Source organism: Manacus vitellinus, unplaced genomic scaffold (assembly GCF_001715985.3).
Source record: "Manacus vitellinus isolate BGI_N305 unplaced genomic scaffold, ASM171598v3 scaffold_4_pilon, whole genome shotgun sequence".
Lineage (NCBI taxonomy): Eukaryota > Metazoa > Chordata > Aves > Passeriformes > Pipridae > Manacus > Manacus vitellinus.
This window is the reverse complement of record NW_021940604.1, coordinates 39,238,041-39,261,078: the sequence shown is the minus strand read 5'-3', so window position 1 is coordinate 39,261,078 and position 23,038 is coordinate 39,238,041. Positions and strand designations below refer to the sequence as shown.

The 23,038-nt window shown below is 37.8% G+C and overlaps 1 protein-coding gene across 1 annotated transcript in view; it reads left to right on the top strand.

Annotated features, from left to right (window-relative positions):
• Positions 1 to 23,038, top strand: part of COL19A1 (collagen type XIX alpha 1 chain) — a 184,923-nt gene that overhangs the window by 35,518 nt on the left and 126,367 nt on the right. Inside the window, exons 8-10 of the mRNA XM_018078330.3 lie at positions 2,269 to 2,394; positions 2,856 to 2,918; positions 12,103 to 12,156. Coding sequence (XP_017933819.1) covers positions 2,269 to 2,394; positions 2,856 to 2,918; positions 12,103 to 12,156 — 243 coding nt within the window. The remainder of the gene's footprint in view (positions 1 to 2,268; positions 2,395 to 2,855; positions 2,919 to 12,102; positions 12,157 to 23,038) is intronic.

Below are 23,038 nucleotides of genomic sequence, written 5' to 3'. Positions count from 1 at the left end.
ATTAGTAACTGAGGAAGCCTCAGACAGTAGGAAACAAATCACTGAGGTGACTTGAGGATGGTTTCAAACAACAGAGGCCATTTCAGTAAGGTTGCATCTTGTGAAGCATTACGGATGTAAGTGTAGAAGACCCTTCTGGAAGATGTTACTGCAAGGAGATTATGGTTTTTTGCTTAAGGAAGCTTTCCTGTCTGGGAGAAGGCATGTTTCCCAGAGACAATTTTAGATGTTTTCTCCTCCTGCATTCTGGAGGAGCTGACTCCTGGGCATAAGAGAAGTTCTTGCAGATGTGTCTCAAGGCCCTGCAGCGGGCAGGAGTGAGGGGAGGGGGGCAAGGATGATAAAAGCCCTGAGAAGAAAGGGGGGGGATGTCTTTCTTAAGCCTGTTGCAGATTTGCTGTGTTCTCACCTTTGGAAATAAATTCTCCTAAATCCTTCCACTGCTTGGTATTTGGGGGTACTTGTGTGCATTTGACCTTTACACAGATGATATAAACAAAGCCCATGGAGGAGTCTGCATGACAGTAGGAGGAAAATAGGAAGGCGTTGGGCATTTTCCTTATTTCAATACACTAAGATGGAGGAATGGGTGTTTCATAACTGGCAATTTATAGTGCTAGATTGATGGTTGGACTTCATGGTCTTAGAGTTCTCTTCCAACCTTGATAATTTTAAGAAATACTTTCTTCTTTGCAACACACGTGCTGAGATGTATATGTTGTTTAAGGGAAAGCAATAATTTAGTTTAAATGGTTCACTTTTCCCTCTCGTTTTGATAGACAAAATCGGTGTAAACTGGAAGACACCAGAATTATAGAAATGCTTGACGTTGAGCAAAACAGTTACACCTGCAATCTAGCCCATTTGAAAAAGAAAACAAAACCACAAAAAAACTCAAAAAGGATAAATATTGGTTAAAATATTGGTTGTACTAATTGTAAGTAGTTGGTAAGATCAGGCTCATCTGAGACAGTGCGAAGTACCATCACCAGTGAGCCTGTAGTCAGCAAAAATCCCCCAGATGACACAGAAGGACTGATTGATTCCATTCAAAAAAGAGATAGGAGAAAAGCATACCTGGAAAGGAGAGAAAAAGCTGCTCAAGAACAGAGGAGCAGAACACTGTGGGAACTGACCACTGATGGGTGCTCAGAAGCACGGAAGGGACTGGATCTAATTTCTGGGGGAAATTTTAATTTTAAATAGTAATTTTTTGTTCAAATATATTTCTAAATATGTTCCTGGTAATAGTGCAGGCTTTCTCTTGAATGTATAAGCTCATGGAAAAGTGAAATGAATGAAATTTCTGTAGATTCCACTTTGTGCGTGGAAATACAATTTATTTATCAGTTATGAAACAGCAAAAAAGCACGAGCAAAACAAACCCTCATATGAACATAAAAAGCTCAACAATTAATAACATCTTAAACAATGATTCAGCTATATAGCTAAAAACACCATCAGTTTCATTTCTATGTCTTATGTTTAAGATGTAAAAGATGGTGGGCTACTTGTTAATGACTTCCATATTGAAAATAGCATTACGATTTCTGATTTATTGTTTCATGACTTCCTTACCAGTTATAAGGGCTACATTTTCAGTAATAGAAGGGAAGGAATTTATACTTAGATACAAATTTCTAAGTAGTAAATCCTATGGGAATTTTTTTGACAGAAGGCTTGAAGGAAACCTCATTACATCTTAATGAGAGCTTCTGAAATTTATCAGGTTCTGTTGGCTTGTCCTGTAGTATATCTTGAGGTTGGCTCAGTTCTCAGGAGTTAAAGACAGGTGAACATTGGCTTCAGGGCTCTTATGGTTTCTTTCCAAACTATGTATGCCTGAAGTATTTCATTAAAAAAAATTATGGAATTTTCCTTTGCATTCACTCTTATATTTTGCATTTTGGGGTGGGGGGAAGGACAAGATGAGACTGAGAGGTACTGTCTTTTTTTTTTTTCCCTGTGGGCGTTTTCTGTTTCACTACTTCTCATTTTGGGACATTTTATTGCTCTCTCTGGGCTCTTTTGGAAGAAATTGGGACAGGTTTATCAGTTTTAACTGGCATCGACTTCAGAACAGAAGGATCAGAATATCTAGAATTCATTTTATTACAGTTCTTTTCTCTATTTGGCAATTGTTGTGGCTTTTCATAATATGGTGTGTACAGGAGTATTAAGACAGGAGGTTTTAATAAAACTAGTGTTTTGATCCTATTTATCTATTAACTAAAGTGGACCAAAAACCAGAAAATCTTTTTATTTTAGTGTCCACGTGAGGAAAGGTTATTTGCTACAACATTGTCACCAGCAACTGCTCATGCCAGCAAAATATACACGCTTCCAGGAATGCAGCAAGAATCTAGAGAGAGATGCCACTGCTTTCCAAACAAAGTATGAAGTTTCCTATTGCTTTTTGGTGCATGATGCTGTTTAATCCTGCTAGGTATAAAGAATAGTGGCCTTTTTTTTTTTTTAGTTATGAAAAAATCTTACAGGTTTGTAGGATTGTAATGTACTTACGTTATATTTCCCAGTTAAAAAGCAGTAAATTTTAGATTTAGTTAATTTAAACTTAGAGATGTCTATATGGTTTGGCTGTTTGAATATACACCCAAAAAGTACCATGGTAAAAATGAGAATTATATTTAGGCATTATATTTAGTGTAAATGTTTTGATTTGAGAATAAATTATATTCTACATAATGTTTGTTTTCTTTTAATCCTTCTCCTGGGTGTTGCACTGTATTTATTGAGTCATTTGCTTTTGTTAGGCTTTTGTGACAAAGACAGGAAACTGAACCAAATATATTTTAGATCTGCTTTATTGCTTTTTTTATTTCTTTAAAAATAAGGGAGAAGCCGGATTGCCAGGAGTATCTGGTTTGCCAGGCCAGAAAGGAGAAAAAGGAGAAAAGGTAAAATATCAGTTGAATTCTTTCTTTCAAATCTTCGTTATTTGATTATCTTTCTTAAATAGTACTATATGTATTATGTTAATCCTTAAAAGGAATTTCCCTATGCATAGTGCTTGGTTCTGCATGTGGGCTTCCTGCCAGGCAGCTTACAGCTGTCTCACTTTGGGGTCACCTCATCAACTCTATGGAACACAGTTTACCGGTCTGGGAAGCACATGCCTACTCAACCCTGCTAGCATTCCATATTGCCTGTTCCCCTTATCAAAAAATAAAAGAAGTCATGTATGTAGTCTGACAAGGATTTTTCTGTTCATGTGTGTACGTCACTGCTGATGGACAGAATCCTGTGTGGTGGATTCATCCTTGCAGTCATCAGTAGGAGGGTATGAATTCACCAATATGCTGTCACTGTATTCTTTGACAACAGTCATACCTGAAACTTTGTTAATTGTGAAGAGAGAGGCACCTGACATTGGCGAGTCCCTAGGAGAGGCCAGTCAGTGCTCTTTCCTTTGGACCTGTTCTGAATTTTTCTCTAATGCTTACCGTGACATTATTGGTTGTGTAGGTTGGGGATTTCCTAATAATAAAAGTCAGCATATCAGATATTTTCCCTTCACACTCCATTCCCTAAATTTTTTTTGAGGATGCTGAATTAGGACATGTCTAGGAATGTGTTTTCCTTGTGCTAATAGAGGGGGCAACTTGAATAAACTATTGCAAATTGCCCAGAAAGACAGGGGGATAGGAAATGAGTTCAGGGAATGCAGTGTGAGAGGAAGATACTTAGAATCCACAGGTTAGGATGGAAGCATCCTAACCCAGCATCCTACCTCACTGCACACTGTTAAATATGTGATCTGAAACAGTTTGTTAAGACAGGCAGCACTGTTCCTAGGACTGCAGTACCTGGCTGAAAAGGGTTCAGTTCTGGGAGGGCTTATCTACACAGTTGGTTGAAATTAAGTAAATTCCTTGACAGTATATTGCTCCCCTCCGGTGCGTATTTCACTTTTGATACAAGCTATATCTTTAGGTGGAAAAAAAAGTTAAGTCACGTTAGTTTCTATAGTCCAGGTGAGCCTAGAAGGATGGCTGTCAGTGTTCAGAATTAATCACAAATTTTTGCTGATCCTATACACTTGCTGAGTATATGGAACAATTGTCAAGTTTTAGTGTTAGCCTATGTTACCAATGTAGAGAGTTTTATAGCATTTGTTTGGAAAACTGCTCTTCTGTTCCTGACTTGATGCATTTAGGCTATTATTGCTACTAAGATGGGAAAGGAGACTTCTCAAGTCTGATTTCTTTACCATTTAGTCTCCCAGCCAATTAGCAGTATTTATCATGCTAAGCATAGTACCTCTAAATAAAGCATGTATGTGCCTGTGATCACCTCTGGTTCTGTTCTCCCATTCATTTTACAAAGAAATCCTCATTGCGTGGATTCAAAACCACCCAAGAGTCAATGAACCCTGCTGCATTCAGCAGTTTGGCCTAAAGGTGGTACATTGACATTTATCAATGTAATTTCAAAAAATTGAATGAACCAGCAGGTTAAAGTCTGGAATAGTACAGCAAACAGGTAGAAAGCTGCTTAATTTGAACCTTCCTTATAATTAACCAGTACTTGTTAGTTCCTAACTTTGCAGTGGGGTGTTCTGTGTTAAGAGGGGAAGGATGTGGGGTGTGGATGGAGGGCTGTGATCTGATTACTGCTGTGATCAATAAGATTGGCTCATTGTTGACATCTGGGAGCAAACAAATCCTTTGTTGAGTAGTGCCGACCATGATGGAGCTGACTGCAATATTCTCTGAGGTTTTAGTACCATTTTTGTTCCCCTCTGCATTTCTGCAGTTTTCAGTAACACTCACTCTCAATGATGGCCGTGTTACATCAATAATTAGACCTGGAAAGGCAGACTCCAGAACATTCCAGACATGCAGGATACATGATTTTTTTTTCAGATTATGCAAAGGAAACTAACGAACTCTGGTTGGATGTTTTGTAATATGTTATACATTAAAAAGGCAGCTTCTTGGTGACTTTTCCCAGTCACAAAAAAATGGGATTTCTGTAGGTTGTGTGTGGTTCTTAAACCCATGTTTCCCCCTTTCCTTGTGTTCAACTTCTTATTTTATTTTCTTTTGCGTCCAAATCATATTACTATAGGTATCCAACTAACTACATATGTAAATTTATATTTACATATATTTATATGTCCTCGCAGTGGCAGCATCCCAGTGAAAATAGAAATTTTTACCTTCTTTTCTAGGAAATTTCTGTATCTATTGATATTATCTTTTTCAGCACAATAATCCCTATCCCTTTATTTTACTTTATCTCGTTCCAAATTTTTATCCACTGTAATTAACTGCATGACTGAATTTATGTGTCCTTTTTTGTTGCTATGAGATTGGCAAGAAAGTCTCTATATATACAAGTTAGTGTTAGGTTATATTCAAACCCCTCAAAATTGCCTTTCTCTTCAGTCTAACACAGCTTTTCCCTAAGGTCAGACTGTTCAGGAATATCTCAGCTATCACCAGGTACAAAGTATGATACCCGATAATCCTTTTTCAGGCATTTTAAATATAATTATTAACCTGTTTCCACTTTCTTCCTGTACTCTTGGCTCATCTTAGTGCCTCTGAACCTGGCCTTACATTATGGCTTCATGAGGACAGTTCTTCACTCAAAAATATTAACTCCAGTGCTTCATGAGTAAAGTAGTCGGTTTGCTCTGTAGGATTTTATTAGCTGGGAGATAAGCTTCTGCAGCAAAGGACCACCTCCTGTTCCTTAATTTCTGAATAATTAAAACCGAAAAAGTCATCTGGACCGACTTTGCTGATCTCTGCCCTTGAAACACAAGTTTGGACTGCTTGACAGCTTTTTCTCATGGGATGAAAGCTGAGAGGCAACAGCAGTCAAGAGTACAATTCGGGCTATCCTGGAATAATAGCCTGTTATTCTCACGGCAGCTTGCTTCTTAGCACAGTGTATTTCACAAGTTGCAAGTGGACACAAATCAGGTGGAAGTCTCCTATGATTTAACACATTTTCATATCTGAGCTGTGGAACTGAGTTTCCTCTTCTGCTGGGATGAGTGAGAAATTTACCATGTTTTCTGTTTTAGAAGCAATTTCTACTACTTCAGCATGGTATATAGCTACTCAGGGTCTTACAAATATATTAGTTGTTAGCAAATGTATTTTGATAAAGATATGAAGATTCTGTTTTGTCCTCAATATATAGAAATTCCTCAGAAAGACAGAATATGGATCACTGTAATTCGGAATGATTGCATATATATTGAATATATAAACTGATTTCTCTCTCTGAAGAGGCTAAAAAAGTAACTATGTTTTCTATTTTTATTTCTTTTAAGCAAACTTAGTACTCACGAAAGATTTTAAGCTGAAATCTGAACAGAATGAAATATTTTGATATAACATTAAGCCATTCCAAGCTCTGTTAATAGGTCATTGGTTAATACTGTAAGTACTGTAGGGAACAAAAAGCCAGAGGCAGAGAGGTTTCAAATATTAAAATGGCTGTTGATGCATACAATAGAGAAGTTTATTGATGTTCAACTTCACTAATTTAAATTTTACTCAAGGAAAAAGACATTTAAAAGGCTATTGTAGGATTGGTAGAGGTAAGTTTATGCAATATATTATTGCACTAGTAAAATATTTTTAATAGAACAATAAGCAAAAAGAACTCCTGGAGAACTCCTTTCCTGCTCCTCTGACTTTCCTCTTAAAACCCAATCCACCTGATTCTGCATATCTGTTGTATTAGGTTGAGCATGGTTCCTTTCTGGTCCAGTTTTTGTTGCAGAGGTCCCTGATAGGGACTTAAAAGCTAAAATGCATGAAAAAGAAAAAAATGAGGCAAAATATGGCTGGCTGTCAGTGATGACAAAGTCAGGAGCTGCCAGTGCACTTGGTAGACTAAAATTTAGAGTGAGCAGATGAAAATGCTTCATGCTTATAAAGTAAGAATTTATGGATAGTCCTACTTATGTTTTACCATCTAACAGTCCAAGTTATCAAAGTATAAGGAAAAGTACCATTATTAATGCAGGTTAATTTTTTCTTATAAAAAATTCTGAAATGTATACTTTGTTTCCATGTTGTTATATATGCTATTCCAGTATTCATCTGAGTCCTGAGGATTGCAGTTTAAGTATTCCAGGGGGAGGAGTGGAAATGGTGGCACCTCTTCGAGGTGCTCAGACTATTAGGGGGAATGTCATGCTTCCTCAGTGGGGCCACTCCAGAGCTGAAGGTGGAGCAGGAGAGGCAGCAGCCACTGGCCCTGGCACAGGGGTTTAACCAGCAATACCCAGCTCAGGTCATGGCAAGGCTGAGCCCCTGCATTAACATCAGTACACATCTGGGGGCTCTTGCTGGGAGTAATGGGGATGGTACTTCCTCATCTTTATACTCCTTGCTGCTCCCACAGTACCAAAGGAACTCTGGCATGATGCTTCCTTTGGGATGAGTTTTCTTTCTCTTGGCATATTCTCTGGATGTGAATTTATTTATTCTTGCTTGATAATATTACACTTTTTTTTTACCTGGACATTTCTGATTATGTTGTGTACTGGTTTTGACTGGGGCAGAGTTGATTTTCTTCATAGCAGCTAGTATGGGGCTGTGTTTGGGTTTGTGCTAGAAATAGGATTGATAACACAGGGATGTTTTTATTACTGCTGATCAGTGCTTGCACAGCATCAAGTTCTTCTCTGCTCCTCACCCCAGCCCACCAGCAAGGAGGCTGAGGGTGCACAAGGCTTTGGGAGGGAATACAGCTGGGACAGCTGACCCCAAGTGACCAAAGGGATACCCCAAACCATATGGTGTCATGCTCAGCATATAAAGCTGGGAAAAGAAGGAGTGTTGGATGTTTGGAGTGATGGTATTTGTCTTCCCAAGTCACCATTATGCATGATGGAGCCCTGTTGTCATAGAGATGGCTGAACACCTCCCTGTCCAGGGAAATGGTGAATGATTTTCTTGCTTTGCTTTGCTTGTGTGTGCGGCTTTTACTTTACCTGTTCAACTGTCTTTATCTCAACCCACAAATTTCCTCATTTTCACTTTTCCGATTCTTTCCCCCATTGCACCGAGGGGTGGAAATGAGCGAGTGGCTGCGTGGGCTGAGTTGGTGGCCGAGGTTAAACCACAACATTATGGCACACATAACTATGGTGACAACTGGGAAAGCTGATTTACTTAATCAAATCTCATCAAACCAAACCTGATTAAGGTCGAGTGTTTTGACAACTGATGTATGTTACTCATTTTATCTGAACTAATAGGTCCCCGTTGTAGACAAGAGCAATGTTGTAATGCAATGCTCTAGCGGTGTGTGCTCTAGGCCATGTTAATGTTACTCTCTTTACTAAGTGCATTTGCTTTTATCTTCTTATTAAAGTCATCATCTGTACCTGGTTAGTACTGAATCCTGCTGAGAACATTTTCCTCCTCCAAAATTCCTTGTAGACTGTGTTTTCTAGATTAAATATTACTATGGCAAGTTAATCCTACAGCATATTACAATGTAAATATATCGTAAATAGACATGAGACAAAATAACATGTTTAAATAAAATATATTCTTAAGAGTGGTTTTTGGTTTTATATGAGAAAGGACTGTAATTTGTTAACTAGTTATCACTTTGTCATTCTTTCTATCGCATTGGGCTTTAGGTTTTCAAAGTGTAATATTGCAGGCAATCTCAGATGTGCAAAATTGTTTCCACTTCAGATAGGAGGCTGATTGGTGACTTTGAAAAGAAGCATGTTTGCTGTCTGCAAACTCTTTTTTAGAATTTAGATTGGCTTAGCTTTAGGGAAAGTTGACAGACAGAAGCATTTTTTTTTCTTTTTAATTTCAGCATGCTGAATTTCCACGCTGTCTGTTTATGTGTTTACCAAAACAAACATCGTCAAAAAGATAATAGCCATCCTATTGCTTGCAATAGATCACAATATGAAAAAATGTACCGTGGTTTAAGTATTTTACTCAATAAATATTTTGTGCTCAATTGAAAAAGATTTTCACTGGTACTCTTAGTAAATCCTAACAGTAGACTCACGATTCTACCTTTGAATGTTGTTACACAATGAGTGTACCTCATTGTACTACTAGTGTTCACCACCTTACGAAGTTGTTCTTCTGACATCATATACTTCATATACTTCACTTTCCTGAAGGACTTTGAGATTTGCAGAAGGAAAACAAAATGTCATTAAGAAAAAAAAAGTTAAAAATGCATTCACTCTGTTTTTGGTTTTAGTCTGTCATGCTGCCTACATGAATTCTGTTAGGGGTCATACAACCAATAGTTCTGACCTTTATACTCATAGATGCATGAAAAACTATAACGTTTCAGCCTGTGGTTAATAAAATCACAACTAGAAGACAGAAGAATAACTTGCAGATCTAATTTGCAGTGGAAAATAATTGTCTTCAAGGTGGGGAGTCTGTCTGCAGTAAGTGGAACAGAAGAGTAAACATACCTTGGTTAATTGGCTAGTAAGGCTAAAGGCTTCCTGGAGTGTAGCAGGCTATGTAATTGTAGACTATACAGTGTATAAAAATACACTGCTGAATGTAATGAAGGTCTGCTCTATCAAAATACTGGCAAGTGGCATAAGGAAACAGCATGCATAGATAAGAGAGTCACTCTGTGAGTGATTAGATAAGGTAACCAGGGCCCAGTCCTACTTTATTTATTGTAGTGGCAGTGGATTGATGTTCACAAACACAGGATTTTGGTCTACTTTTGAGACAGAGCTGTCTGTGTCTTTATTGATGATCTGGATGAGGGGACTGAGTGCATGCTCAGTAAGTTCACAGATGACACTAAGCTGGGCAGGAATGTTGATCTGCTGGAATGTAGGAAGGCTTTGCAGAGAGATCTAGACAAACTGGATCCATGGATTGAGGCCAATCGTATGAGGTTCAATAAGGCCAAGGGCCAGGTCCTGCACTTCGGCAGAACAACCCCATGCAGCACTGCAGGTTGGGACAGAGTGGCTGGAAAGTGCCTGGCGGAAAAAGCCTGGGAGTGCTGGTTGACAGCCACTGAGCATGAGACAGCAGTGTGCCCACGTGGCCAAGAAGGCCAATGACATCAAAAATAATGGGGCCAACAGGACCAGAGATCTGTACTTGATGCTGGTGAGGCCTAACCTTGAGTACTGTGTCCAGTTTTGGGTCCTTCACTGCAAGAAGGACATTGAGGTTCTGGAGCATTTCCAGAGAAGGGCAACAAAGCTGGTGAAAAGTCTGGAGCACAAGTCTTATAAGAAGTGGCTGAGGGAACTGGGGTTGTTTAGCGTGGAGAAAAGGAGGCTCAGGGGTGACCTTATCACTCTACACAATCACCTGAAAGGAAGTTGTAGCCAGGTGGGGCTCAGGAAGAATTTCCTCACTGAAAATATGGTCAGTCATTGGAACGGGCTGCCCAGAGGAGTCATGGAGTCACCATCCCTGGAAGTGTCCAACAAACAAATGGACTTGGCACTTGGTGCTATGGTTTAATTGACATGATGGCGTTCGGTCAAAGGTTGGACTTGATCTTGGAGGTCTTTTCTGACCTTTATGATTCTTGGATATAAAAAATACTGGGTTTATGTACTTGACAATCTTACTACTCTTTTCTTAACTTCAGAAAGGTTAACTTAATTTCAGAACAGAGTTATTGTGTTTGCTCTGAAAAGATAAAGCTACTACAATATTCTGTCTGTGAAGCTCTTTCAGATTTTTGGGGGGGGGGGGTTATGTGTTTCTCTTTTTTCCTTTTTTTTGTTTTTTTTTTTTTTTTTTTAAAGCTTTAGAACTGTGTTTGTATTCTGATACTGAGTTCTGAGATACCTAGCTGATGTTATAGTACCATAACTGCATTAATTAAAATCTCTTTAAACCTGATAGAGAGACTTAGGTTGTAATTTAAGAAATGGTTATGCACTTTATGTGGGGACAGTCTCATGCAAAATGCAGAAACAGTCATCCAGATAGGAAACCATTCTGCTTGTTCTTGGGGAAGACACGGAACTACTGGAATGGGGTAGAGTTGTGCAGTTTCTAATGTTTCTCTTGTGAACTTTGGAACTATTACCAGTAGGATCTTGCTATTTAAAAAGTTATGCACTTTATGAGTTTAGAGATCTTGGGCACTAACTCCTCAGCAGCGACTTTTGGGTGTACAATTTTAGATTTGAGCTCCAAACCTAGATTTGCAACCTATTTTAGGAACCATTTATTTGTGTAAATGTGTTTCTTCTGCTTCTTTGTGCAACCCTTTCTCTCAAACAACTACTTGATAGTTATTTCTTTTCAAACAAGTGATGTTTTCTTTATAAAAAATTGGATTACTCCAGGAAAGGCTGCAGCATTTTGTTTGCTAGAGAATGTTCTCTTCTTGGTACAAGTAGACACACCTACTGTTATAGTTTTGTTTTTAAATTAAGACTATGTGATTTCAGTTTTTTAATTGTATTCCTTTAGCATCCAAACAATTTTTATTTTAAATTTTATAAACCTTATACTTGACATTTTAAAACAAAATTTCTGTGTTTGATGTTTTCTTATGTAATTTTTAGTTCTTATGGTCCTATTTGCAGCTGCTGGGATCTTCCATAACTGTCCTGATCAGATGGTCATTTGTCTCTTAAAACTAAAATATTTTTATGGATTGCTTATGGTTTGGGGTAAGGTTTCTCTGAGGGGTAAAACGGAGGGAGAGAGGAACTGAGTTTAAATAGCGTCTTTTAAAAATATTGTGGGCATGTGACTTTAGACAAACCTGTATTACTTGTTGAGGTTTCTCAGTGTAGAACACAGTCTACCTATTGAAATTGGACCCTCTTAGTTTCACTATGCTGTTGCAATGAATTCCTTTAAAATCAGTGGACCTGCTTTTATGGAAATGTGGATGTACAATTTGTCAGATGAAGGTCTGAATTGACATTACAGGTGTATTAAAATACATTTATTTTGTCTGATTTTAGTGTTACATGTAAGGCATCCTCCTCCACAGTGACTACATTACTAAGCAAAAAAGCAGGTAGAAGATGCTTTTCTGTTGAGTCTGATATGACCTGAGTAGTTGTGTTAACCTCAGAGGTCTGTAGAACTTCTAACTGATCCATTTGTTTTGTAGGGTGAAATGGGCGTGAAAGGACAGGATGGAGCTGCTGGTCTGCCTGGCGAAAAGGTATGTTTGTCTATGTTGATATGTAATTTAACTCATGAGAAGTGTTCATTATGTCAGTGGATTATCTGTAATCATGTACAGAAATGGGAGGATAGAACACTTCTATTAGAAAATTGACTTCTTACCTGCACTGCCATGTTTTTGTAGCACACTGAAATGCCACGCAGATCAATAGTATTCTCTGCAGATGTGCTCATTTGGTCCCTTTAGTGAGGGAACTAAAGGGAATACTTATTCCACTGCCCATTTGTGGTCTGCAAGCCTAAATAAGAGCTCTTGTGCACTCAACAGTCTGCTTGGTAAAGCTTGGGACAAACACCACTAACTTCTTAAGCAAAGACTTGGAATAACTGAGGAGGCATGACAGCCTAGACTGTGTATTCGAGAGGATAGGTTTCATTTCAGAATGTTAGTGTACAGATTAAGACAGTTGTACGCATTTATTGGGTTCAGTGCTAATTACCCGTATTAGAGGAATTCTATAAGTCTAACATCCAGCAACTTCAGTATAGAAGACAGCTCTCATAGCACTGAGGAAACAGGTTGTTGCTGGAGTTTCTAATCATTTGATATCTTGTGATTTCATTGTTTTTCTTTTCCATAGAAACAGTTGAAATAATAGTAGATTTTCAGCATATACATGGAAGCCAGTTAATATATAATGAATGAAACTCTCCAAGTACATATGTTAGTGCCGATTTTTTAAAAATGTTTTGAAATTTAATTCAGTGGTATCTTCAGCATCATGATGTAAGTTCTCAACCCTCAATTCTCTCAATTTAGATTCTTTTGCATCATGTACTTCCAGTTACTGTTCTTTCAGTGCCGTAAACCTTTATGTCTTTTAAAGGCAACTGTTGCTGTGGAAGGCTCAGAATTTCGATATTGAGCTTTATTGTTTGACATGATGGTCTCGTGTATGCAGTGTTTTAGTAATGGCAAAGGGTTTGGTTTATTTTGTAGTTATCCAGATTTCTAAGTAATGAGAGAAGCAGAGTTTCACATCATCAACTTTGAAATCTGTGATTTACTGGACATAAAATTACGAAACTGTCTTTTATGTTTACTTACTATTTATGTTTCAAATTGTGTTTTGTTGAAAGTGGGCAGTAGATACATATTATTACTAAAGATTTGAGTTTAAAATCAAGGTATTTGCTGCTGATGTTAAGTAATATGTGGTAGAAAAATGGAGAGCAGGCTGCAAAGATGTTCAAAGGACATTGCAATATTGAGGAACTGAATTCTAAAATGATATGTAAAACTCAGAGAAAGTAATAGCCAAGTGATGCAGATGAAGAGGAAAACAAAGGAAATATTATGCATTTTATGTAAGACTCTGGAATAGCTATTATTGTTCAGGAAAGTGATCTTTGAATTACAGATCAGTGAAAAAATGGACTCGCTGTTTAGTTCCAGTCAAATAAACAAACAGAATTTAGAAATTATTAGGAAGAGAATAGGTAACAAAGCAAAAACATCTTAATATCACCATTATTGATGAATCCGTATTGTGCTGCAACTTGAATGATGTATACAGTTCTGATTCTCACATCTCAGTGTGGATCTAATATTACCAGAAAAGATTCAAGTGAGGTGTCAAGAGTGATCAAGAGCATTGGGCATCTTCCAGTTAAGGTGTGACAATGTGGACTTCAGTCTGAAAAAGACACAACTAAGATAAGAGGTGTCCTGTTCTGTGCTCTATACAGTAATGAATGGAGCAGAAAAGATTAATAGGGATTTATTTATTTATTCTAGTCTTCAGTGTGTGAACTAGAGCATCAAACCTATCTGATAGCAAGTTCAAAAAGGAGAGAAAGGGCTCATTCTTTCTGTTACATTATTACAGTTTGAACACTGCCACAAAACTTAAAAAGTCTGCAAATGTATTAGAAAACTGATGGAGTAAAATCCACAAAGTGTGTCAGGCTGCTTGTCTGAGCTCCAAGACACTGAAGTCTGGGAAACCCACTAGAGAAGTTTTTATGGCTACACTGTTGTTTTTCTGTAGACACCTGTTCTTGCCACAGTTGTAGTCATAAAGTTGATTATAGAAACCTTTGATTTGATCCAGCTAAACAGTGTTTTGATCTACTGTGCTCCTAGTTGTGAATTAATGGGAAGAGTTATTGTAAAGCATTGTACATTGATTGAGATTGATCTAGAATGTAGCTGTGTTTTCCCTTGGCTCTTGCTGTAGCTCCTACTCTGATGTTATCTTGCTTTTAAAATTACCAGGCTATGTTGCTTTTCCACTACCAGTTATTATTACAGTTTCCATGGTTAATACTGTTTGGGTTTTCTTTTTGCTAAGTGCCTTGCAGATTCATTGTCAGGCCAAATCCCAAAGCTCCTGTTAGTTTACATAAGGCTCAACAGTTAGATCATATTTAATATCAAGACATTGTACTTTGTCTGAACATTATAACTCTTTTAATTCAGACTACGTAAAAACCATACCATTTTTGCAAATTAAAAATGAACTACCGTGAAGTCTGAAACTGTCAAAACTGAAAACTTTTAAAATAAAAAAGGCAATCAAAATATTTTTTACATGCGTAGCTAGATGAAGAAACTGAGATCCAGCTACCCAGCTTCTGCTAGCTGGAGTTGTCATGTCTATGCAGAGTAGTACAGTGCTCTGTTCAATTATCAACTTCTTTCTGGAGGCAGAATCACTATTTTCCTTGTGTTGTGAAAGGTGTTAACGTGCTCTGCCTCTCAGCTGATGCCTCAAGAACTATATAAATTTGTGGAGTCTTTTACTTTTTTGCTCCTTCAAGTGTGGTGTTCTGGATGCTAACACTGTACATGATCAAAGACAACTAAACGAAGTAGAGGAACAGCACCAAGCCTGTCTGAGTTCAATAAGCATTTGGAGAATGTTCTCAGGCACACAAGGTGATTCTTGGGGTGTCCTGTGCCAGGCCAGTTGGAATCAATGATCCTGATGAGTCCCTTCCAACTCAGCATATTCTATGATTCTATGATAAAATACTCTAAGCACTGTTGTATACAAGGATATCTGTTACATTTCAGGACACTGAGGTGCAGACTGTGCAGTGCTGGGAGAGCATTCTCAGGAGCTAGTGCTGTTTGTTTATCCTCTTAAAACCTTCAACATGCTTTATCTTTTGTTGGAGATGTTATAATTAGTTAGAAACAGGAAGAAGAAAAAAGAAATTATATAATATTTTTTAATGTAAATGCAGTTTGAGGCTTCAAAGAACAGAGGGCTTTTTGTAATACACCCCAAAACTATCTGCTGCAGTACTCCATTTCTCATACTTCTTTCCCTGGAGAAAGGGAAATAAATAAGCAACAGATTTTACTCATGATGTTATGTGTAAGCAACAATATCAATTCATTTGACCTATTTTGGATGTTTACATTAGTATGAGATAAACTTGGCTATTGGAAGTCTTGTTTCTTTAGATTATCTCAAACATAACTGACATTGTAGTGAAAAACTGAAATTATAGTAATACTATGCAATAGACTCTAGTATTTGAGAGAATCTCAACAGGAGAGTCTTCCAGAACAGTGCTCAATGCTTGTATACTTGATTTTCAAGATCTGCATAAATGGTGAAACTTCTGTAAGCTTCATATGTGACCTTGACTTTCAAGGATCTTAAGATGTGAAAATTGTTCAGTCTGTGTTCAAATGTGACACTTGGACTTCTGTCACTTTTCAGACATACTATCACTGACAACATAATTTCCCATTCACTAAATGCTACAGTGGTTTTGCAACAGTTGACTGGATAATAGGTGCATAAGCAAGTTGTGTAGATTTCTAGGAGGTTCTTGCCATTTTAGAGATTGGATCTGCTAAGGACTAATACAGTGAACAGCATTTAATTCTTGGCTCTAGGATGACATAAGAATAGCCTTAACACTCTAAAGAAAACAGAGGAGTGTTCAGGCCGTAGTTCTACCATTTTACTGTTTTTTCTAATGCAGTTCTTGTAAGCTGCCAAAGTAAAAAATGAGATTTCTATTGACTGCCAATACACCACAAGGTGCCTGTTGTCTCATCTGCCTTTAGGTCAAAAGCAGTCAGTGTGATGGTGCTGATAAACAATCTAGAGAGTCAAGAGTCTAATGCAGTCCCTGGGAGCTCTATGTCAGGCCCCCAAAGTCACAGCATAGTAGATAGTGGGCACCATTGCATATGTGACTGTCTATTTGTTGCCCACCTACCTATTTCCTTCTCCCTGTCCTTTTTCAGGGAACTGTCTTAAGAGATTTTTCTTTTAAATGGTAAAACCTACTTAGGGCAACAGAACAAATCCTTGAGAGTATCAGAGGAGATTGTTATGAGCTGTTAATTTATAGTTCTAAAAAATAAGAGTGTAGTAGTCTTCCCTTGGAAGGAAACTTGCTTGCTTTGTAGGCTACCAGAAGAGATGGAATGATCCCTTTCCTGCAATTAGGACTGATTTGTAGCTCAGCCTTCTGGGAACACTTCAAGATAGCTGTCAAATCATAATACAAGAAGAACTGGAATGTTGTGATAAATCAGAATCCCTATGCACGTGAGACCCTATGCCTTGGCCTTCTGGAGTTGTTCAGCGAAGTGTGTGAAAACAGCCTACTTTTTGGCAATTAGCAAGTGAAATGGACTCTGGATACACTTTTGAAACTATTTAATATAATTAGATTGCAGACAGAGTGCTGGTTATGGCCTGAGAAATTAAATCTGTCCTGAAGTGTAGGTTTGAGGTGACTGGAGTACTTTAAGGTGTATGACAGTCACCTATCTGTTGCAGATCAGGCTTCACAAATTAAGCAACACTAATCTAGCAATTAGACTAACCTCATTACGGCAACAAGAACTGATTGCTCTGCCATTAAGAATGATCTTCATCTACTACTGCTGTGTGCAGGGTCACATCACAGGCAAGATTGGTAAGCAAGATTGGTACACTGCTGTAAAGTATTCCTATTAAAAAAGTTTAATTATTTTCCTAGTGTTCTTGTCATACTGAAATGGTGAGAGGAGTTTCCTGTTGGTGAGACCCACAGGCTTCTCCCTGCTGAAGTCATACTGCCATATTACTTCCACGCAGGCTGCATATGTGCAGGTCCTTTCCTTGGCACCCACTGGGGAATTGATACGGATGGTCTACTTCCTTGATAAGTATTGGGACTTGTTTTGGGACTCTGCACGAAGCAGAATGGTTTTAAGGGGAATGGTTTTAAGCTGAAATACGAGACTTTTAAGTTACATACTAGGAAGAAAGTCTTTACTCAGAGGGTGGTGAGGCACTGGAATAGGTTGCCCAAAGAAGTTACAGATGCCCCATCCCTGGAATTGTTCAAGGTCAGGTTCGATGAGGCCCTGAGCAACCTGGTGTAGTGGGTGGCATCCCTGCCCATGGCAGAGGGGTAGGAACTAGATGATCTTTAATATCCGTTCCAACTCAAGCCTTTATATGATTCCGTGATCCTCCTTTTATAATATACTTCTAAGTGTTTCGAATAGTCTAGCTTAAGGAGGTATACACTTTGAACCATAATTAGGATCAAGTAGTCAAGCCTTAAAAATGTGTTCTTAGTCATTTTCTGAGGATGGGGGGTTGACATCGACCAACCACCAGATCTCTCTGTTCTCATTTACAGGGAGCTCATTCTGTGCTTTTCTTTCTGAGCTTTTTGTAAACTTGAACAAGTTGGTTTTGATTTGCCTCTGTATAGTTGAGAATTTTCTTTTTCCTGCCCTTCACTCACTTAAATAACTCAAGTCCTTTCCTTCTCTTTGCTTCTGGGTCTATAACGCCATGGTAATGAAGCTCCAAATTAAATGTTTATTTATGTCCTAGGTGCTAGGTGATGAAGTCCTGTTCGGGTTATGGGGTTAATTTTAGCTGACCTTTGATGACTTGACAGTCAACATGAACCTCTCAACTGTTTTGGCATATACATTTTAGTGGGTGGACCATCTCTGTGTACTTGAAAAGTTTAGCGGGAGAGTTCCTGCTTCTGAGACACAGGTTGCCACCCTGGGGAGTTGTCAACCTTATTGGTCTCTCCGAGTACCTGAAAGGAGGTTGTAGCAAAAGGTCCCAGGTAACAAGAGGAAATGGCCTCAAGTTGCACCAGGGAAGGTTTAGATTGGATACTAGGAAAAATTTCTTCATCAAAAAGGATGGTCAGGCATTGGAATATGCTGCCCAGGGAAGTGGCTGAGTCACTATCCCTTGAAGTGTTCAAAAAATGTGGCATTTGGGTACATGGTTTAGTGGTGAAGATGTCAATGTTAGGTTAAAGGTTGGACTTGATCCTAGAGGTCTTTTCCAACCTTAACAATTCTGTATCTTATGTGTTATGAATCCTGCTAACCAAAAAGATCTTATGCCTCTGAGAATGTTCTGATGGCAGTAAGGCTCAAAGGACTCAAGCTGCTGAAGGTGTTATTTGCTCTGTTCTTGGCCTTTCCATATTTGTCTATTTTTTTTTTATTATGAAAATATTTTTTCTACTTTATTGGTGACTATGTTCTGAAAAATAAAATCGATGTAGGCAGAACTATAAATCACAACATTCAGAAGACTTACCAAATTAAACTGGTTTTGTCCTTTCCCCTTTATCCAAACCTCCATAGTAATTCCTTTCTTATGATTCATAGTATACAATTCAGAGCAATGGAGATGATGTATCTATGTTTCCTAAACTACATTTTGTGAAATATTGTGACAACGTTCACTTTGAATACTTGACTTTCAAATGCCTTATTTTGCAATCTCGATTATGAACAGACAACATAAAATATTAAATATATTGATTAAGCTTTTCAAAATAGCTGGTTTTGCACAGTGAATATCTCACTGAAGCAGTGAGATATTCAGTATGCTGTACCAAATGTATGAGTGCTATTTGTACTTTGAGTCATGAAAATGAGATTGGGTTTACATGAAACTATGCAGTAGGTATCTGTAAAAGGATTATTCCTTCTTTTTTTCAAATGCATGTATTTGTGATGATGATGGCCCAACAAAATGTACATGAACTCATATATTTTGTGAACTAGAAGATAACAGAAGTAGAGTAAATAATGCTGTTTGTGGTGGCCTTTTTTTCTCATTTAACTGTGTGCTATCGTTATCTGTAACTTCAGTTTTCTCAAGTTCAATATCAGTGTGCTGTCTTCAGTTTTAACTGATTTTGAAACCCAACACTGATTATTTTATTCTTGATAAATTTGATTATCTTTTTGTTATAGGATTCTCTCTGTATTTGGTACAGGTAAGGAAATGATTAGTAAAAGGCTTCCCAAAATGTGATATAGATTCCATTTGTGGTATGAATGCTGCATCAAAACATTCTACTTTGTATTGCCTGGTGGGAAGAGCTCTCCTTTCCTGGTGGTACCTGAGAAAATGAGTTTGAAGTCTGCTGCATTGTAAGATTATTTTTTAAGAATTAATTTAATTCAGAAGCTCAGTATAAAACATGTCTTTGAAACATCCAGTGCTATCTTTTACAAGATAATTTAAATATTACTACATGAATTTAAAATTTTGGAAGCCCCCAAACAACATGCTAGTGTAGCATCTGACTTCAAATTGCTTTCAGAGATGCTTTTAATACCCATCTCCATACCGAGTTACTCCAGGGTTGGGTCTTCAAGGCCAGCTATTTAATGAAATCCAGAACCTGAAACTTGTAAAGTGTACATTTGAATTAAAATATGATTGTGAAGATCCTTGCGACCATTGACCTGCTTTCCCCATTGCTGCAGTTAGACCATGGGCACTCTGTCTAGAATTTTCCAAGGTATATTTGACTTGGCCATGGATATATGACCTGATATGCCAGTTCAGCATATGCTTCTGGAGCATTAATCACTCATGTAAATATGCAAATCTGAGGAGACATTGGTATTGAGCAGTCTTGGTAATGCATGGTAATGCAATCTTTTCCTTGCAGCTGCCTTGAAAAACCTCTGGATTTGCCTTCCACATTTCATGTGCTGTAGAGGTCCTTGACAGGTGTCAGGATATTTCCAAGGTAGCTCATCAGCATCTTTGAGAAAACTTCCAAAAATGCGTTTGGAGCACTGGATAGGTACTGCTTAAAGCCATCATACTCAGTCTGTCTTTTATTCAGTGCCATCCAGTTTCTGAGCTCCTGTCATTGCTAATCAGTTATATTTTAAAATCTTTAGATAAGGTATCGACATATATTGTTCTAGTTATGCAACTTTTGAAAAATCTTTGTGCTGCTTTACTTTGGAGTTAAAAGAGTATAATCAGAATTATAGAAAAAGTATTTGACATCAGAAAGCTTTCCAAAATACTCCTGCTCTTACAGTTGTGAACTGTAAGAATGTAAAGACAAAACAAAAATTTAATAGGAAATACAATGCAAATTTTTAAAAACCAGGTTTTTTATGGGTAAACAATGAAATAGATTAGCCTCAAAAAGAGAAAGACGGTGGTTTTCCAATTGGAATCTTTCTTACCACCAAGTTTAAAACCTTGAGGTTGAGAATTGCTGGACATTGGAGATCAGGTGGTTGGACACCATGTATTTCAGTAACAAATTTGCTATGAGTTTTGTATTCTTTTTGTGTTTTCAGTAATATCTTTGTGTATAATTAATATACATCTGATTTAAAGAGATGGATGAATATGAAAATAGTAGGTCTCAGCAGATTTCTGATTATAAATTTGCTTTCTAAAATACCTTACTGGGAAAATACACTTTAAACCACTATGTTTTCTACAGCTTGTTTCATCACTTCAGCATGTATAGTTCTTGCTTGCTTGCTCTCTCCTTAGCATTACAGGGAAGTGTTTTGAATAGCCTTTGATCATAAATTTGATTCCAGAGAGCTGTCTGCTGTGCTGACTTATTTTTGCCTTATTAGGTGATTTTTGCAGTTCACAACTCCAGGAACTGTTGAGCTCCTTGGTTTTTCAATTCCTAAAGTTAAATGACAGCAGTTCAGTTCAGTTCTTGATGGAAAGCTCCATGGAATCAAATTACCTTACGTGGCATTGCTTGAGTGTTATTTCCATTCTGGGGGGAATGGTGTTACTGACTGCTGTAGGTGTTGGTGAGCAGAGACTTCATTTAAGGAATCATTGTTTTTGAGGAAAAACAAATTATACTTCAGTCCCATCTGAGGAAAGAAATGGCATTGTCTTCTGTCCTCCTGTGGCTTCGCTAAAAATCAGATTAGTATGTCTCCGTAGAACAAAAGCGCAAATGTATTTTGGAAGCCAGACATCAATTCTTGTGTTGCTTGGCATAAAAGCCGTGGGCTCCTTCAGGCGAAGTGACACTGGTGAGATAAGAGTGGGAGTGGAAGGGTATATATACCCTCTGGTATTTGCATTGGAACTGTAATAACCAGTAGAATGTGGCTGGTCACGGGGGCCTGGAGTGCAGCAGCAACCTTTGTGATGTGAGGTGTGGCCACGGCAATCATAGGTCACCATCCATTTTACAGGGGTCTGGGATGCTGGGAGCAAAACGAAGCATGGCATGCTGCCACACAGGGCAGGCTTTTGTTAGCATGTTATGTAATGTGGAAGTAAAATATAATGCAGATGTTAAATAATGCAGTCATTAAATGCAGCTCTTTGTTCCTTAATCAGAGATTCATGAATACTCTAGCTGTGAGCCTGCCCAGCTCTGGGATTCTTAACTATGTTTGAAAAGCCTCAGTTGGGACCTTACAGAGTTTGAAAGGGCAGGGGGAGGCTTGAGGATTCTTCTTCAATTGTTCATAGTGTATTGGAGCCTTTCTGGAAGGTTTCTGTGGTACATAGATTTTAGTTTTGTATGTTTTTTTCTCCTTCAGTTTTGAGAGTTAGAGACTGTATGTTTTGAAACTGATATTCTGAACTTTCCACATCTCATCAGAAAACCGAGCTTTAAGAGAAAAACTTGTTATTACAAGATTTAACATTGTAAAAGCTGGCAGCAGCACATTGCAGGAAATGAACTAATGGGGGAGGAAGGATCTTTCTTACTGTACTGCCACATTGTACAGCTTGTCTGACACATTTTGGTTAGTTTGTTTGTCTTCTTTTGAGGCATTAAGTATTGGACCTCACAGAATACTAGATTTTGGGCCTGATGAATCATATTAGGATAATTATGTGTAACTTATGTTATTGTACTTTATTTAAATTATATATAAGAGTATTTTCTCACTGGATAATAACTGCTATTACAAGTAGCACATTAGATTTCTTTAAAAATTGTCAGTGTCATACAGTAGAAAATTCATACATAGTACAAATTATACAAAGTTTATAGATAATACTGTTGGCTGTGACTTGTGACCTTTTAACTCTCCTTTACTCTTTTTTTGTGGGTGAGTTGTATTAATATTTAAACTAATGCAGCTCAGATGTCCATTTTTAATGTCAATGAATATACTTCTTCACCAAAAAAACCCTTAAAATTATAACATAGGTTTTGTATTCCAAATTCCATGTAAATTGCTTTTTTAAATGCATAGATACTGAGTTGTTGGAAATAAAAACTGCATTTTAATACTATAGTAAAATCATTCATAGGTATTGCAAACTAGAATGTATTTTATTTTCTAATTCCCACTGCTAACCAGTATTTATAAACACCTAAAATCCATACTGCATGTTTCAAGTCTGAACTGATTAAATCAATGTGACATGCTGAGGCTGGGCCAAGTCTTGTCTAATCAGCAGTCAGCACTGTTGCTCTGGCATGAGGCTCCCAAAAATAGAAACACAAGAAGTCAAACAAGTAAGTGGAAGGGCACTAAAAGAAAAAGTGCTGCTAATTCCACTGTTGACTTTCTGTCTAATGGATTCTTGTTCCCAGGCCACACTAAGTAAAGCAACTGGCGCAGGCTGTGTTCCTGCAGATGGCTCAGC